This window comes from Cupressus sempervirens, chromosome 8, assembly GCF_028749045.1.
Source record: "Cupressus sempervirens isolate cs-2001-9-10 chromosome 8, ASM2874904v1, whole genome shotgun sequence".
NCBI classification, from domain to species: domain Eukaryota; kingdom Viridiplantae; phylum Streptophyta; class Pinopsida; order Cupressales; family Cupressaceae; genus Cupressus; species Cupressus sempervirens.
The window spans coordinates 269,701,141-269,716,001 of NC_143125.1; the positions used below are offsets into that span (position 1 = coordinate 269,701,141).

At 35.8% G+C, this 14,861-nt stretch overlaps 1 protein-coding gene across 2 annotated transcripts; it reads right to left on the reverse strand.

Moving 5' to 3' along the window:
• Window positions 1-10,613: 10,613 nt before the first annotated feature.
• LOC149542483 (transcription factor VOZ1-like) lies at window positions 10,614-14,350 on the reverse strand. Of its 2 annotated transcripts, XM_089797427.1 has the most exons (6): window positions 13,978-14,350; window positions 12,898-13,578; window positions 12,611-12,757; window positions 11,925-12,531; window positions 11,235-11,794; window positions 10,614-10,736 (listed from the first exon to the last, which is right to left on the reverse strand). In XM_089797427.1, exons 2-5 carry the CDS (start codon window positions 13,123-13,125, stop codon window positions 11,238-11,240), a joined length of 1,539 nt encoding a protein of 512 aa, XP_089653553.1. In that variant the 5' UTR covers window positions 13,126-13,578; window positions 13,978-14,350; the 3' UTR covers window positions 10,614-10,736; window positions 11,235-11,237. The 2 variants fall into 2 exon arrangements, with proteins under 2 accessions (XP_089653553.1, XP_089653552.1); XM_089797426.1 differs by lacking the exon at window positions 10,614-10,736 and having other exon boundaries at window positions 10,861-11,794.
• Between the last annotated feature and the right edge of the window lie 511 nt (window positions 14,351-14,861).

The following is a 14,861-nucleotide window of genomic DNA, read 5'->3' on the forward strand; positions in this document are numbered from 1 at the left end:
ACACACTATTTGATAACAGGGGAATAACATCAAAGATAAACAATTAAACATAGGACTCAATAAATTATTGTCATCTCCATGTTTCATCATCCAATCACAATTGGAGGAACAGAGAGACAATAACAATAATTAAGTAGAGATTCCTGACTATTAATTGGTATCCATCTCCACATAGTCAAAGTGTTGCATCATATTATGTTGCACACCATTATACTGATTTGGATTAAGGAGGTTCTTTTTAATATCAATGGCATAGTGCTCAATGTGATCCTCTAGGTATCATGTGACCTGATGTGAAATATTTTGAATTGTCAAAGTGATCCCCTTATCAAATATTAAACACTCACAATGATGTATGTAAGAAGATAGCAATATAAGTTAGCTTGCCACTTGCCAATCAGACTATACATGTCTATGATACCAACAATGAGTGTTTCAGGGTGATTTGTTTGTCCTGTTGGTGATGATTGTTATGAAGTGGATTAGATATTTGGTCACTATGGCAATACATACTCTAGTTGTATTGACCTAAGTTATTGCATATTGAGGATTGTTGGTTTCATGGATATGATGAGCACTCTTCAAACATCAATTCTCCTATGTCCAATCTGCCATATTAAGCTTTGCACCAATTGTTCATATTAAAGCAACACATCCAACTATTGTTCCACGAATTTATAACATAGTTGTTGCTGCTCTTTATAAAATATATTTGAACAATTTCTTACATTTGCAGCCTGGCTCTAATATCGTGTTGAGTTTTCAAGATCACTACAAATGTAATAACATTGCCATTTAATTTTGATATATGTTTTCCAAATTACAGCGATATATTATTTATATTGAGAATAAATCGTGGAAAGACATGTCCCTTTATGGGACATGTCTATTCATTAATCTTATAATTAACATAATAACAAATTTAATCTCTCTCTCTCTCTCTCTCTCTCTCTCACACACACACATACGCACATTCACACACACACACACACACACACACACACACATGTATGTATATATCATTATTATATTATTTTTTCTCATTTAAAATTAACATATATCTCAAATATTGTAATGTCCCCTTTCTAGCATTCATAGCATGATGTTGTCGTTAGCCTATTTCCCCACAGTCCCGTAGGCTAACTAGGACATTAAAGGGGCTTAGAGGCCATTTGGCCTAGATAGTTTCAGTTGCAGGTCTTTCTGAGGGGTTCTAGGGCAACTTTGGGCATACTTACTATTTATAGTAAGTCATCTTGGACATGGCCGGACATTCAGTCACAGTGGTATGTCGATGGTAATTGTTTAGAATCGATAGGAAAACTTATTTATCATTGATAAGATTTGTTATGCATTGATAAAGCCATTTTATAAAGTTAAATTTAAATATTTAACTTTATTAATGCATAGACTATAGTTTGTGGGAAATATTTAAATTAAAAGAGTTCCTTTTATTTTTATAACACATTGGAAACATAAGGTACATAAAGGGAGTTATGTTTTATCCCACATTGAAAAAACGAAGGATTGAGCTCTTGTGAGAACACTATAAAAGAAATGGAAGAGCTTTTTTTTTGTATGCTTGGATGAAGATTAATGTTATGTTGCTGGATATCTGATTATCGGGCTTGGAGGACGGAATCCCTCTTTGCTAGCATTCTCTTCGCTGTTGGAAGACACAGTCAGGAGGATCAAGGGTGTTTTCACTTCAGGAAACACACTGGGTTTCATTTGGGGCATTCGCATAAAGAAATTTACAAGGGTTTGAGGTGCAGATCTGAAGTTAGTTATTGCTATAGTGCCGCATGAACAGTATTTTGCTATAGTCGGCATGAACAGTATTTTGCTACAGTACGGCGTGAACAGTGTTGGTATCAAGTTTACTTGTTTTTCCGGCTGATTAGAAGTTTGGAGGGCTGCCGACTACATTTGCAAAATACTACGGCAACTAATTCCAAGTTTCTTCTGTCAAATTTTGATACTTTGCAAAATAATTGTTGAATACAAGTCTGAATAGTTGTTGCACCCTTTAAGGCAGCTGTAAGTGCACATCTACATTTAAAAATCACCCTTTTATCAGCAGATTGAAAGAGTTTCTAGATTTTTCATATACTGTTGAATGTGTGCCAAGTGTTTGTGAAAATGTTATGATGTGTATTATGCATTTTAATGTCACTTCATTGTTGTTTGTAAATCTACTCATTGGAAAGCAATTTATTGAGGAAATCAGCTTTATGAGTTTGCATACAAAGTGTTTGACAATATTCCTTAAGTTAAATTTCTACAAGTCAAAGTTCAAATCAGGGGAGGATATTACAAATATAATGTGTGTGTGTGTGTGTGTGTGTGTGTGTGTGTGTGTGTGTGTGTGTGTTTGTGTGTTTGTTTATTTGACAGACGCTATCAAACATCGACACTATCATGTCTAGCTGCTAAGACATGTTTCTAATTGAAACTTAGTGGTTTTTCTCTATAATATCACAAACCATTTCTAACCAAAAAATTAAACTTGTGTTGTTATTTCACAGAGTAAGTATATCATCAAATACCTTAAGTACATTTAATTTTAGAATTAATCATCAAACTTTGGTGATGTAGGAGCATCCTAGGGTAGTTTGCAATCTTGTATGTTGGTGATAGAGCATCGAGCTTGGATTTTGTGGACCCTATGTTTTGTGTGGTTAGGATTATGTTCAAGGCATATTAGTGGACCTTGTCCTATGTGCACATAATGATTGGATTTCGAGCTCTTTTGATGGTTGTTGGTAACTTGTTCCTTGTTTCCTAGACAGACTTTGGAAATTGTTTCCTATGCTTAGATTTGTAGGAGTCATCTTATGCAATCTTAGATGTAGATCATTGATGGCATGTGGTCCTATGTCTAAGGCCGCATAATGTTATTTTATCTTATGAGCTAGTTATGGTTGTAAACGTGGGGCTTGTCCTAATTTTTATTTAATTTGTCAAGTCGACTTGTGGCTTGAAGGTTTATTTAATGTGAGTGTTTATTAATATAACTTGCTAGCCTGACCTGTGGCTTGATTTAGAATAAGTAGAGGGCTTTGTGATGTCTAGAGTCAAGTAGTTGGGATGAATTAGTTGAGCGTAGACTAGCTTGGAGCATCTTGAGGGATGATAGCTAAAAGGTGGATCTTTGCATATGAGGATTGAGTTGTATTCTTCTTTCTATTTGTCATAACCTGGAAGGCCATATAGTTACGCATGTTGGATGTAAATTATGATTTTATTATGGGAATTGGTGTTGTTTGGATCTAAATTTTTGTGTTATTATTTATATTATGTTGTGTGGTTACTTCTTGGAGGCTAGCTCATCTCCTTTGGAGATACACCCAGCCTTGCACTTTGTCAAGTGGTATCAAAGTGAAGGTTTGATTTGGTTGGTGATTATTAGAGCATGATTGCAGAGATCCTGTATGATTCTTATTCCATATCTATGTTCCTAGACTTGTGAAACCCTCCTTTGTTGTTAATGCAAGGTGGCAAGTTGTGATCTGACTTGCAAACAACTTGGGTTTGTCACTAGGTGCTCAGATAGAATTTTCTATAAAGGGTTTTCGAAGATCTTGGAAGACGCCTCTGAGAAGATTGGATCATAGGGCAATTGTAGATCTCTATGATGTCGAGATTAAAATTTCAAAGAAGGTTAGATCAGATTTCATATTTGAGATGGAGTTGATGAAGAATGATATGGTCATTGAGATAATGAGAGCTATAGCTAGTGCAACGAAGAACGACAACACGAAAGTTATGATAAAGTTGATGAAGAATTTAAGGTTTGTTTGATCTAGTGGAGAAGGCATAACTAATCAAATGGAGAGATCTATGGAAGACAAAACTGATCGATTGGATAGATTTGGAGCTCTATTGAAATTAAAGAATAAGATAGAGGTTTCTAAATTCTTGGGTACTTTGAATCTCAAGCATCTGATTGATTGGATTAGTGAGTTGGAAGGCTACTTTGAGTTACAAGATATTGGAGATCTTCTTAGACTGAGATTGGCACAAACTATGTTGAATGGACATGTTTCTTAATGGCAGAAAGAATTGTAAAGAGATAGAGAAAAGGAAGGTGAAATGAAGATCACTAGGTGGAGATTGATAGTGACAAAACCGAAGGCTAAGTTCATTCATATTGATTATGAACTTGAAATGTTTAAGACATTGTGGAATCTAAAGCAGAAGGATATGACTGTATAGGATTATATCGAAGAGTTTTACAAGTTAATTATTCAATATGGACATGCAGAAATTTCTGCAGAAAAGGTGGCTAGATATATTAATGGTTTGAGATTCAATATTCAAGATGAGATTAGTATGCTAAAGATTGATTTGGTTGACAATGCTTATCAATATGCTCTAAAGGAAGAAAATAAGTTGAAGTGAAGACATCAAGGTAATTACCATGTGAAAGAGAAGCATGAACACTCGAAAGATAAACCAATTGTTGAAGATGAACCAAAGCTTGTTGAACCAAGGTGAAGAATAGGTTGAGGTGTATAAGGGTACTTACCATATATGTGGTAAAGGACAGAGATCTTTTGAATGTCCCAATGCTGAAATGAAGGTTGGTGATAGAGTAGTTATTGTGTAAATGAGAATGAGGATTCAATCAGTGAGCTCGAGGTGGAAGATAACTTGCTTGTTTAGTGAGTATTGATTGAGAAGATGTTGGAACTTGGTCAAAGAAGAAGTTTATTCAAGATTCAATGTGACTCTGGAGGTAAACATTGGAATGTGAATGTGGAAGGTGGTAGTACTAATAACCTAGTTCCTAAGGAGATGGTTCAGAGACTTGGTTTGAAGAAAGTTAGACATCCTTGTCCTTACAAGATGAGTTGGTTGCAAGATGAATGTTCTTTAGAAGTGAGGGAGCAATGTCTTGTTAGATTGTAGTGACTGATCAAGAAAGTACTGTACATACTCCATAATTTTGTGGAAAAAAAAATTTTGGTACTATTTGTAGATTAGTCATTCCTAGATTCGCCACTAAGTTATGGCTAATTTATGGCCGACATGTTATAACCCTACAGCAGTTTAATACTTGTATAAAAGGGTTTAGGGTTGGGTATTTTCATTATGTTGTGATGCGAAATTGCTTCTTGCGGCAGTATTGAGCTATAAGGGATTACAGATTGCAATCAGGTTGTAATCACTAGATTGTAATAAGATTGAACTTGCTGTTTGGTGGACGTAGCCCAGGGATTGGGTGAACCACATTAAATCTTGGTGCCTTGTGTTTATTTCAATGTGATCTATTATTTTTTGTTATTGGTTATATTTGCATATAGTTTTTATTTATGTCTGTGGTTTATCCTAACATGTCTTGTTAATTTTTGGATTAGGCAGTATGTGGATCAAGTGTTGTGTGATATTGTGGGCATGAATAGTTGTCACATATTACTTGGTAGACCTTGGCAATATGATTGCAAGGCAGTCCATGATTGTGTCTAGAATGTATTTACTATTGAGAAGGGTGGTAGGAAGTCCATGATTCCTTTGCATGATGCAAAACTCAATGGGAGAAACCTAAGTGTTGGTAGGCAAGTTGAGTTGAAGGATTCTCTAAGCGTTAGATGTCAATGTGGGAAAGAGATTTCTGGCACCGAGGACAAATATAAGGTTGTTTGTTGCAGGAAAGGATTTGTCGAAGTGGTGCAAAGGGAAGAGTCTACAAGTTGATAACACGGAGGACATGTAAGTGAGAACCAGTTTGGGGTTTATGTGTTGAATCCCCAAAGATGTTTTTCTAGCTATTAAGAACTTCTTTTCGCACCTAATGTGTATGATGCATGAACACCCTTGTGTTGTTGGAAATCCTATATGTTGGTGATGAAGGAGCATTAAGCTTGGATTTCATGGACCCTATGTTTCAAGTGGTTAGGGTTATGTTCAAGGAATATTGGAGGACCTTGTCCTATGTGCGCATAATGATTGGAGTGATTGTATTAGAGTTAGAGATCTTTTGGTGACTAGTGGTAACATGTTCCTTATTTGCTAGGAAGACTTTGGAGATTTTTTCCATGAGCTTCAATCCATGGGAGTTATCTTATGCGATCATAGATGTGGACCAATGGATAACATGTGGTTCTATGTCTAAGGCCACATAATGTTATTTTATCTTATGAGTTAGTTATGGTTGTAAACTTGGGGACTGTCCTAAGTGTTATTTAATCTACCAAGCTAACTTGTAGCTTATGTGTTTATTTAATGTAACTTGCTAGGCCGACTTTTGTCTTGGTTTAGTATAAGTAGATTGTCTTGTAGTGTCTAGAATCTTTCAGGCATTTTGGATGAATCAGTTGAGCATGGAGCAGCTTGAAGGATGAGAATCGAGCATGTTTGATGTCATTTTTATGATTCTATTATGAAAATTGATGTTTGTTTGGATCTAAATCTATGTTATTGTTAATATTCTACTATGTGGTTACTTGTTGGGGGCTAGGTCATCTCCTTTAGAGGTACACCCAACCTTGCACTACAACATTTAGTTTCTATTTTGATGAGCACTTGACTTGCAATCTAAACTCTAAATTTAGGATGAAAGCATATATCTAGTAAACTCAATGCAGGTGAGAATCCACATAGTTATTGAGCATGTTGTCGATACTCAATGTGAGATTCAATTTAGAAATATGTAGTTTGTGGCAATATATTTTCTATATGGTTTGATATGTATAGCGAGTTATTTTCACCCATGTTGTGATTAATTTTGTATCCATATATATTCCAACATAATGCAGTTGTTATTGGCCAAATTACTCAGTTCTTAATTCCTAGAATATGATAGCCTAATACTTCTTAATAGAGTTTGGTAAATTCTTTCTCCTCAAGAAATTATTTGCTTAATATTTTCATCTTAGAGGATAAAGGTCTAACCTAAGTTACTCTTTCCAGAATATAATTGAGACTGATTTGGTTATTATGCATTTGATTAGAGAGGCTCGTGTTTCATGTACCCTTCCAAACTATGGTAGTCTCATCAATACTACTGAAACCCCTAGGCCTCCTAAAGCTCCTTGAACTTTAACAAGATATCAAATTACACTCAAATATCACCGCATACTAAGTTGAAAAGGATTACTTATATGGACAGGTAATAATGTTCCTTGTCACTATTTAAGATGATTGTATTTTGACAATAGTCTTACTGTCATCTTTTAGCTCTTATTTATTCACCTTTAATCTTAGTCATGGTATTAAGTCGATATTTTGAACACTTCTGTGGGGTATATTTATCGTTGTTCAACATTTAAATTAACCCTTTCTTTCTCCTGATTACGCCTCCATTCATCACCTGATAGCTCCTCTTATAGTCACTATTGTTCTCCATTCAATATCTTCACTAGCGTATCAATAGTTTTCTTACCCTTGTATGTATATCATAATCTGTAGCATATCTCAAATGTGTATTGATGTCTCCAATGTATCTTCTGTAATATAGACACTGAGTGTATAATATATAATTGTCTTCGATATGTGTTAGTTCGTTTTGGTAATTTCTGCAGTGTAATCACTCTCCAATGTGTTTAATGTCTTTGGTGGTGTATGTAGATCACTATGTTATACAGATGAATGGATTGCATCCATTCATAACTTGCACCCCTTCATGCCTATTAATCTTTCACCTTATAGTAACAACAGACTTTGTCAACATTAATCATAATTATATTTCTTTAGATCGTCTGAAGAATAGTAATCACTGGCAATGATGGAATTATTTCCCTTAACAATAATATTCATGTATAGGCTCAGAATAATGTTAACGGGACAAATATATCACCCCTTGTTACTGTCAATTGTATTTAGATGTTTATATTTGGTGTCGATAAATTTTCTTGCAGAAAGAGAGTCGGGCCGATAGATTATTTTCTGTAGACACAACTATAGAAGTTGGTGGTTTTGATGGGCTCTTGAAATAATTTAATTTCAAGTTATTATGGAGAGACATCAATATAGTTATGTCTGCTCAATACAATCTATGCATGTTAGCTAAAACATTGAACCTCGTACTACCAATACTGTGCAAACATGTGAACTAATGGATCATTTGCCAGCAGTCTTTATTATCAAAATTATTTCAGAAAATAAAAGCTGATAGGCATCAGAAAGATCCTTAAGATCGAACAGTTCTGACATCATGAGGGATGAAGGTGGATTGTACCGCAGATAAATTTGGTACAACATTACCTTTTAATCATGGGTTCTTAGTCGAAGAGGTTTCAACCCATAGACTTGTGCTCCCATATCAAGTCACGAGATACTTAATGGTGGCCGGTGCTAGATTGGTTTACTCACAGGCTTAGTCCTTATTGCAAGTGTAAACCTCCATAAAAAATTATTGCCTTCGAGGATTTCAATTTATCCATTAAATACAACAATTGTGGGCTGGACGCCATTGCTAGATTGGTTTACTCACAAGCTTAGTCCCTATTGCAAGCGTAAACCTCCATAAGAAAAATATTGCCTTCAAGAATTTCAATTTATCCATTACAATACTACAATTGTGGTCACTCTCCACTACATAGCTACAATAAATATGCCTTGCAAGTACTCCCTCTACACAACATTTGTTTCTAAGTAACTTTTTATTGGTTTTTGTTTCTAAGTAACTTTTTATTGGTTTTTTTATGCACTCATATTTGCTTAATCAAATATGTAGCTAGGCAAATACCATGTCCTAGCCCTGGATTGTTCATTAAACTATTAACATATTTTTGAGGGACTACGTAAGTTTTGTAACTGGATGCATGTTAGAAGCTGTAAAACTGCATCCACTGTTTTATTTTACTCATAAAATATATTATTTATTTATTTACTAATATTGCTATTGCATTACAACGATAAATCAAAGTCAAATATGAGACAAATGGCCTCCAAATCAAATCTAGACTTTACCTTTGTTAAAATGTGACTGTCTGAATGTATGTAAAGTAAATTCAATATTAACAAATACTGAATATCAATATAGAATTTGAGAATTCCAAATAAGGCAGAGCATTTATTAATTTTGATACTTTGTCTCTTGAATTCAATCCATATAAGTATTCATACAAAACCACATCATGAGCAGACTTGACTGTTCATTATGTGTCTCTTGGTGAAGAGGCATGAAGTCACATAATTAACACTCCAATAGAATGTTCCTAATAGGGCACGTTTACTAAATAAACAAGTCTTATTGTGACCTTCAATTTACATAGGATGATGGATCATAAACTCAATCCAATACGTGATCAATATTTTGCACGGAAGTATTGCATGATACCGGAGAGAGGTATAATCTGAATGTACAGATTTGCATACTCAGTTTGATATAGTAGTTTCAGATTATCAGAAGGATAATCACTTGTAATGTTAATGGCAAGAGAAATGGATACACAGTTGCCATAATCAGTATCTAACCGACACTATCATATCTCAACAACCTTGATGGTGGTTTACCTAAGACTAGTCACCCAAGAAACCACGTAATGTTTATACATTTGATGAAAAAAGCTAAAAGATTATCTCCAACAACCATGAACTCTGGTTCAAAGTGACTCTAGAGTGCTAGGGTCTTCAAATGAAATAACACAATTAACAAAAACCTTTTTTAGGTTTTAAATCTCGAGGAGCTTAATGTCATCTTAATTGTCCTATTCCTAGTGATAAAAACTGTAGTAAAATATCTAAGGATCTTTATGAGAAGTAACAGTTGCCTTGTGAAAGACCTTGGGTCCAAATGACAGCATAAAATGGTAGAAAGATATCCAAGAAATTTCAAGACAGTTAACATTGCCTTATAAAAGACCTTGGGTTCAAATGCCACCATCCTTGGGCACCATGACTCATTAGAGAATCCAAAAAGTAGTAACTAAAACAATGATTGCACTTGTTTGTTGCTTGAACATTTTAGACTCAACGCTTCAGAGAAATCCCGCAATTAGTGTTGTATGACAATAATTTTCTTGCAGATATTTACAATGAAAAAAAGCTGCACCAAAAGTACAGATGAAGGGCATACAAAACATGCACACCTCAATTTTCCTCCTAAAAATATATCAATGTAAAAAAGGATGCAGCAGAACTAATACATGTTCTTGCGTGTCAAGGAGGCAAAGTACCTATTTCAGATGACCTTTTGACTCAAGCCCATGTCTCTGAAGCCCATATAAATATTTTCACAGAAAATTTTCAACAGCTTTTCAAATTGATCTACAAAAGAATGGTATCTCCAAAAACAACTACCATGCAATAAGGGTCTTAATGTAAGAAAGAAGCTATTGATACATTAGAATGTAAAAGGGACCTTAGAGCAAGAGATAAGTGATTGGTACATTGTTATTTTGATCTCCATTACACACTTTCCCTTACAGACCCTAATATCTCAAAGGAAGTTGGGAACTGACATTCAGATGTAAGAGTCCTCCAAAGAATAGTATGTTTTAAAATTAGTGTATCTAAGTAGGAAATCTGAATCAACAGCGACTAAGTCACCCGTGTCCCCGGATATCAACATGCAGATGCAAACAGCGAGATTTATCTTTCATGCCACTATGGTGGCAACACACAATGCACACAAAAACATACGGTCAACTGAATCACCATTTAGGCAAGTAGTGATTGGCCTTACCCATACCTGGCAAGTTAGAAAGCAAAAGAAACTAAATTCCACCACGCAAACTTAAAATACCAGTACACATGATAACTTCCATCGATTTTGAAACTGCCTGAACCTACACAAAAAACCCAAAAAGCGACGACAAGCTGATCAATACTTACTACTAGCAGAGAGATTCCTGCAAGTATTAGCTGCAGCCTACTATTGTATAGTGCCTAGAAGAGTAAAAATATGGATCCTTTAGAGAAAAGTGGTATAACTTCTACAAATAGATTAACATAACTTGAGGACACTGCTGAATATACTCCACTTGGAAGTTGGAATACTATCTATAATCACCTACTGGCCTACTTATGATAAGTAATCATTTTCTTGGTAGAATGGCATTTCTCACTGAAATGGTGAAGGAAAATGATACCACATAATTGGTCAAGTCAACAGGTTAATTATAATTACAACAGTTAAAAGCACAAATCTTTCAGAAAACTACATTTCCAAGTAATGGTGAAATTCAATACTATCATATGCCACCAACTGTAAGCATACCCATGTCAGGAGCCATGAAAGATAAATGCTTACAAAACTAAGGGTAAATGTTAGCTCCAATACATGCCTGTCATTGGGTTGAATGGCATCCATTTGCTGCTCCAACAAAATAACCACACTGCACACCTGTCCCATAGGCAAAATCTCCACCTGCAGCTCCGAGCTGATTTGAAGCTGAATAGATATAATTGCTATCATTCTTTTTAACTATTTTTATTCGACCTATGTTACTCTGCTTAGTTTCTCCAGATACCTCTGCAGACAACCTGCCTATTTGATGCTGCAAATCAATCATGGGATCACCACCAAGTTTGCCTTTACCATTCTTCTTTGAACAAAACAATTTCAACTCAAGCCTGTACAAAGCGCAAGCATCACACTCATTCATTTCATATTCATAAAGATGCCATTCAAACTGAGTAGGTGGCTGGGGATCCATATAGTAGGATCTCTTGAGTCCACCTAAATCCTTCATTACTTGTTTCCGTGACTCATGCCAACCACGGCCACCATAATCAGGCAATGAACGCTGCTTGCGATTTCCACTTTCAAAGGCCCTCCGAGGTTTATCAAAAAAGAGCCACTCCCTAACTGATTCTCCTGGAAGTATGTTTGTGTCAAAAAGTTCTGAAAAATAAACAATAATCAAGTCAGAAGTTTAGATATGACAGTAAATTGATTTTTACACTCTTTAACTTTTTAATATTGTAAACCAGAAATGTTCAACAGTAAACATGCACTGCAAAAATATATATACCCTTCGCATTCCATGGAGACTTTGAGGTTGCGGCGCCTTCACATTCTGGAATACCAACTTCTTTGTTCTTTGTTTTCGCACATAGTGCGGCAAATAGTGGGCCATCCTTTAGTTCAATTCCTCCAGGTCGCAAAACAGGTATTGTTCCAGGTGCACCTTCATTCAAGGCTAGAGTTCGATGGAAATTACTACAATAGTCTTGACACCATTCTATTCCTAGGGCCGGCCTGGGACAATCCCAAAGAGCACACTTGGGGCCTAGGAATGCTGCTGGTGGAGGACAGATTCCAGGTTGTGGACCTTGAAACAGACATGTCATTTCTTCTTGATCATTTAGCGCAAAAGAAGGTTCTGCAGTGTGGATGTAATCCTGGTGAAAATTGAGTTGCCCACTTGCAAGGGTTACTTCTAAGTCATCCACTATATTTGCAGGTAGTTGCTCCAAAGATTGGACATAGTTGTGCTGCTGTATGTCCTCAATAGTTGCAGCTAATTTCTCCGATGTTTGCAGGTAACTATTTTGATGTAATCCCTCCCCTGTACTTGCACAACTACTAACCCTTTCTAAAGGTTCCTCGGGACTTTGCAATTCATTGTCAAATAAATGCTGCAAATGATAAAAAATCAGTAGAACAGAACAAAAGAAAAAGGATAAGTTAATAATTCCAATTCCAAAAAAGGCATACCATTCGGTAAGTTGCAGTAACATTTTCCTGAAAATTTGTTGCATCACCCTGAAGCTTAGGATTACTGCTTGCATCATCATCCTCTTCATGAAGTTGCAACAGACGCTTCATATCAGAGGACAACTCTGAGGAACTCAGGCTTTCTGCCTGTACAATATGCAAATAATACCAGGCTATAATTGCTATGTCCTTGCAAAAATACCACATAACCTCTAAAGATATTAAATTCAAAAAGCATGCCTTCAAATGCTATGATGCATCAATCAAAGGCAAGTTTAAAATATTACCCGCAATGAAGAAGCCGGTGATGCCTCATGCAGCTCTGCTTTCCATTCCTTCAGCGTCTGGTGGACTTGCTCCTCTAAAACAACAGCATCAGTCACACGATTCTCTTTTCTTGCTGATTGCAGATCTGTAAACATTCCCTGCAAATCATCAACCCTATTTTTGGCTTTGTTTTTGAACTGCTGGCGATTGGACCACTTTGACCCTCTTTTACCTTTGCTGACCTCCATCTCCAACACACCTTCCTCCCTCTCGTAGCCCGTCAAAAAAAATCAAGCAGTAACTTAGCAAGCAGTTCTCCAGATGGAGCTCAAAATGGGACTGGCTAGAAAGATGCAGCAATCACAATTATTGCCACAGGCATAGGAAGGTAAAACTCCAATTACTACAACAATCATGTCTCCTAAATCTTTCGAATGTGTGCGTGCCCCATGGCCACGGTATGGTTGTCGCTGGCGGCCAATGCAGTGTTTAATAGGTGACAAAAGTATTGTCCTTTTCACATATAGATGGCAATGGCATGGACATGCTTCTATGGTCTATTTTCAGCTAATTTGATTTCAGGAAACTGCATTGTACACAGAAACAGTGATATATGTTTCTGAGGTAATCGCCGATTGGTCAAACCATGTCACTAAGTTGAAAATTATTTCAGCTCAATTCTCAATTTTTCTCCGAGGAACCTGCAATATAATAAGTCGTATGTAAATAAATTTCCAGTTCAACTCCCTTGGACTAAAAGCTTTGGTCCATTTAAAATATTATAGAATATCACACGAGTTCAATTGTCATGGTAGGATTTTAGGGGTTCAATTTCCCTCAACTCAAAATGTACTGCAATAAACAATATTAGAACAACCCCAGCCCTCATTGTGCAATGCCTCCTGATACTAAGTCAAATGAATGCCATAAACACCCAACCCTAGTTTTAAAATGTATTTTGCTAGGTTTCAACAATGTCCGTATTAAGAGATCTAGTGCCATTGATGGATCCAAATTTAAAACCCCAGAATGGAACACCATATAGGATGATTATGTAAAATAGCAGAATCTCAATTTTTACTAATGATTAACACTGGTACCTTGAAATTTTAACAGCAAAATGGCCATGTTGATCTTCCCAACTGCTGAAGGCGATTAAGTTCCATGCCGCGCGCAAAGGTGGAAGAAATCCATGTATATCGTTGAAGAAATCTTGGGTAGTCTGTAACTACGCAAAACAAACGAAATTGACATTTAATCACAGACCTTTTCCGCGAATTGTATGGGTCGCGTGGAACTTAAGCAGCAAACAATTCGAAAGGATTATAAAGTATATACAGTGGAGATGTATGGAAGCAATTCATGTGGCCTTGGGCAGGGGCATATATGCCTTCTCTTCCTCTATTTGGGGGAGGAGGGTAAGGGCCCGTGAGGGTATCTGAAAAAGCTCGTCAGGTCAGAATTGATCTGGTTAAACTTGTATCGATGAGTTAGAGAGGTTGTAAGGTGCGAGGGTGGACAAGTGGGTTATACGACGGGGGCGATTAGCGGTCTACAAGAGTATTACTAAGCACTCATTATGTTGTGGTCTTTAATTTGAAAAATAGTAATCTTGAATTTAAATAATTATTATGTAGAAATTTTGTGATTATGGGTAGATATTCGATTTATAGAGATTGATTTAAAAGTAAAGTGTATATATAAAATATAATATTTGGAAAGGGGTGAAATTATTTACATATCTCTCATATTATTAATAAAATATATGATGCTTATTGTTTGATCATATGATCAAGATATTATAATAAATCATATACATACATTTGAACTAATTACAATGTATTACAAGAGACGCATTGCATCAAAGTTCCTACCAATAGTTAGGAAAGAAGGAAATTAGAGAGTAAAATATATGAAGAGAGAGTCAAAAGAGATATATTCGTCCTAATAGTTAGAAAAGAAGGAAAATGGAGATTAATATATA